The sequence below is a fragment of the Labrus mixtus genome, chromosome 4 (genome assembly GCF_963584025.1).
Source record: "Labrus mixtus chromosome 4, fLabMix1.1, whole genome shotgun sequence".
NCBI lineage: Eukaryota > Metazoa > Chordata > Actinopteri > Labriformes > Labridae > Labrus > Labrus mixtus.
In genome coordinates this window covers 3036475-3039966 of record NC_083615.1, presented here as the reverse complement: position 1 = coordinate 3039966, position 3492 = coordinate 3036475, and the positions used below count along the sequence as shown (strand labels likewise).

General features: G+C 39.1%; 1 protein-coding gene across 2 annotated transcripts in view; it reads right to left on the bottom strand.

Moving 5' to 3' along the window:
* Positions 1 to 238: 238 nt before the first annotated feature.
* LOC132972388 (inosine-5'-monophosphate dehydrogenase 1a-like) overlaps positions 239 to 3492 on the bottom strand; it is a 9344-nt gene continuing 6090 nt past the window's right edge. The window contains exons 9-16 of one of the 2 annotated variants that reach the window (XM_061035172.1): positions 3306 to 3396; positions 3119 to 3214; positions 2789 to 2932; positions 2486 to 2627; positions 2215 to 2358; positions 2040 to 2123; positions 1863 to 1879; positions 239 to 1722 (exon numbers count right to left, since the gene is read on the bottom strand). In XM_061035172.1, the coding sequence (XP_060891155.1) occupies positions 1619 to 1722; positions 1863 to 1879; positions 2040 to 2123; positions 2215 to 2358; positions 2486 to 2627; positions 2789 to 2932; positions 3119 to 3214; positions 3306 to 3396 (822 nt within the window). In that variant the 3' untranslated portion in view covers positions 239 to 1618. The remainder of the gene's footprint in view (positions 1723 to 1862; positions 1880 to 2039; positions 2124 to 2214; positions 2359 to 2485; positions 2628 to 2788; positions 2933 to 3118; positions 3215 to 3305; positions 3397 to 3492) is intronic. The other variant, XM_061035173.1, reaches the window with a different exon arrangement.

Here is a 3492-nt window from a genome sequence, read left to right as displayed (position 1 = left end):
ATAATGCATCATGTGAACAGACATTGTTATTGTCAGTGTGGTGTGAACAATGTGAAAATCATGTTACAGAATATTTGACATACCTTTTTACCACTTGGCTGCAAAAATGTGTCATTTCTGAGGTTAGACATTTTGTGGAAAAGTATTTTTGAAATGATGCATTGTTAAATGTTGACTATACTGCCCTCTAGTGGTATTTAGAGAACAATGTCAAGATGATTAATGAACAATATCAAAATACCCCTATTAAAAATAACTTTATTCATGCAACACTATTTACAGTGAATATAATTTATGGAATGGGTTATAAAGTAGTATGTTGTGACTTATTTTCAACCCTATAGAAAACTTTAAAATAAGCCTGATAACCAACAAGTTAGCATAAAAGAACATGCCAGGTTTTTGCTAAATCAACTTAAGATCCAGAACTTATCAAAGAGCTACATACTGTAAAATCAAAGACATTGAAAAAAGGAAATCACATGAAAGACTGACAAAATTTTGACTACAAATCAGAAAGAAATATATATTGAACTTGGGCCTTTCAACTGAGTTCTTAGCCCTATTTCAACGAATCACAAATACAATTTTTAATATAGAGCCCAGAAATATACAAAACTATGTATATGTACATTCCATAGTCATGTGGTTTAAAACTTCATTTTGCAAAATTAAATTATGGAAGATCACATTTCCAGCCAATGTGTTTTAAACAGGGGGAGGATGTAGAAAATAAATCAGATAACTGAAGATGTTAAGTGTTAGAAGTGTCATGTCTTCAGACTTAAAAATGTTTTAAATTATTATTTTCTATGCCAAAGATGATGAACGTGGAAAAAGGGTTCCTTTAAACTCCTTTAAACTCTTCTTGTTAAAAAATGTGTATTCGTGAGTTAAGGCCGATGCTAAGCTTATGTCCCTTCTGCAGCAGTGAAGCACATTCAAATAGCTCATCGGCTCAGGGTGAGGTAACCCATTTGTGTAACAAACAAATGTTGACTTGTCTGAGAAATGACACTGAATGTTCTTAACACAATTTACTTGGTGCAGTGAGAGGATAATAACAACACAAGTTCACTATATGTATTATACTTAAAATGTCCTTCTGGGTCAGTTAGCTTTATACACAAGGTTACCGGCAAGAAAATGGTATGTCTATATATAGTTCTAGAGTATATTACATTTCTGGAGTCTGCTCCGCTTTCAGCAGAATGCTATTTAAAAATGTTTCCTTCGTTTCTCTTTCAAAGAAATAAAATGTTTTCAAATGTCTGAAGGATGGATTTTCTGGACTGCACCACTGCAAGCTTTGTTTTTGCAATTAAGCATGACCAATAAGAAGGAAATGAAATGTGTTTGCTTGTTGGAAGAGATCAGCAGATCACACCTTGGCCACACAGTGGGAGACAGAAAGATAAAGAGTTCATGTGCAGTCACGTCTATTAATCCAAGAGGCTCCTCTATCAAGATGAGACTCAAGGTAAAGTGTGTTGTTTAGCTCTTTTTGAAGTGGTTAGTGGTAAGAAAAACCATGAAAAAAGGGGGGGGGGGGCACAAAAAAGTAGATTATTGAGTGTGGATTTAGTACACCAATGAGAGCGTCGTTCTTGTAGTTTGATCACATGCGTCCGCTGCATCTGCTCAGAGCTGCCGGGGTCGGGACGTTAGGTCCCGCTCGAGTGTTTCCTCTTCCTCCAGACTCAGTAAAGCCGTTTCTCGTAACTACGGACCAAACAGGAGAACAAAAGTATAGACATTTGCTGTGGTGTAGGATTATTTGAAGGTGACAAAGGCAAGCTTTGGTGGAGATGACTGAATGGAAGAAGAAGATGGAGATGTGATAACCACATGGATGTACTTACATGGCACAAAAGAATATCTAATGGGATAGCATGGGTAAGAAAAGAGCAAGAGAGAGAAAATTTTGATGCTACTCTCCATTCGACAGCAAAAAGAGACTTAATACAAGAGAAACTCAGACACAGAATGGTTAATGTCTTTGCATTTATAAAGTATCCAAAGGTCAGGGTCTGACTTACGAGTGGAGGCCGTGGACTCCTCCCTCCATCTGAGCAGACATGGTTCTCTTCTCAAACTTCAGCTCTCCAGAGTACATCATTGACCTGGTAAAAAAAGAAAAATCCACACTACTAATTCTGCACACAATTCAAAAGTACAGAATACACACAAACACACACATGGCTACTCACTTACCTTAAAATGGACAAACTCTTGGCTCCTATATCCTGACAGCCATGTTGGATACCAGCAATGAGATAAGGAACAAATTTATGGATAGAGCCTTTATCTTGTACTGATCCTGAGACACCTTGAGCCACCTTCACCTTATCTCCCTCACTGGACAAAAAAAAAAAAACCACAGAGTTAGACATAAAGAAGTCACCACGACATGGCATGAGTTTATGTTTTTTCTGACAAAAAGTGTACTGTACAGCAAAGCCTCTTTGTAACCTCACTTCCCCACCTGAAGTAACGTTTCTGGCTATTATTTTTCTCCATGGCATCCAGCGAGCCCATCCCTCTGTATTTTTTCAAACGCACTCCATCTGAGAAGAAATATTCTCCAGGAGCTTCGGTGGTTGCCGCAAGCAACGACCCCATCATCACTAAGGGCAGACAAAGGGGAAGAAAAAGTAGAACTGTCCATCATCCGCCCTGCATTCCTCTGAATCATGCCCAATGCTTCTTCACTTTTTTGGAATGGCACTGTGCGATCCAAATTGAAGTGATGAATGAGTTAATATTTGAAGAAGCAGGAGACTAGTACCTGTAGATGCTCCCAGGGCCAGAGCTTTCACCACATGTCCAACAGTCTGAATGCCTCCATCAGCAATCACTGGCACACCAAAACGCCGGGCATACTCTGCAACCTTGTACACTGAAGTACCTTGGGGCCGTCCGCACGCCATCACTGGACAACAAGGGACTTTTATGTTGTATTAGCAGCCAATGTTTCCTTTTGTTTTCTGCTTTATGTTGAGCTCATGTAAAGTAACCTATACTTTATATATAAATCAAGAAACATGTATTTAAAGAAAGACTATTTTTCTGACTCCAGTGTAACTAGCAGCAGTATTACTGTGCTATTCAGTCATACCTTCCTGGGTGATACAGATAGAGCCACACCCCATGCCCACCCTCAGTGCATCCACACCGGCATCTATGAGGTTTTTAGCTTGAGCAGCAGTCACCACTAGAGAGAGACAGACGCACAGAAACAAGGTCAATGTGGGAGACGGGTTAAAGGGTGAATAGACAGCTCAGAGACAGGACCCGTCGCTTACCATTTCCTCCGACCACCTGCAGTTCAGGATGTTTCTGTTTGATGTAGTTTATCATGTTGATTTGATACACTGAGTTTCCTTGGGAGGAATCCTGTAAAAAATAAACACAAACACTGTGAATGATTTATGTAGAGTTTCAATGAGAAAATGAATGACTGCCCGTGTGAAATCCACAGAAGGTTTGAAT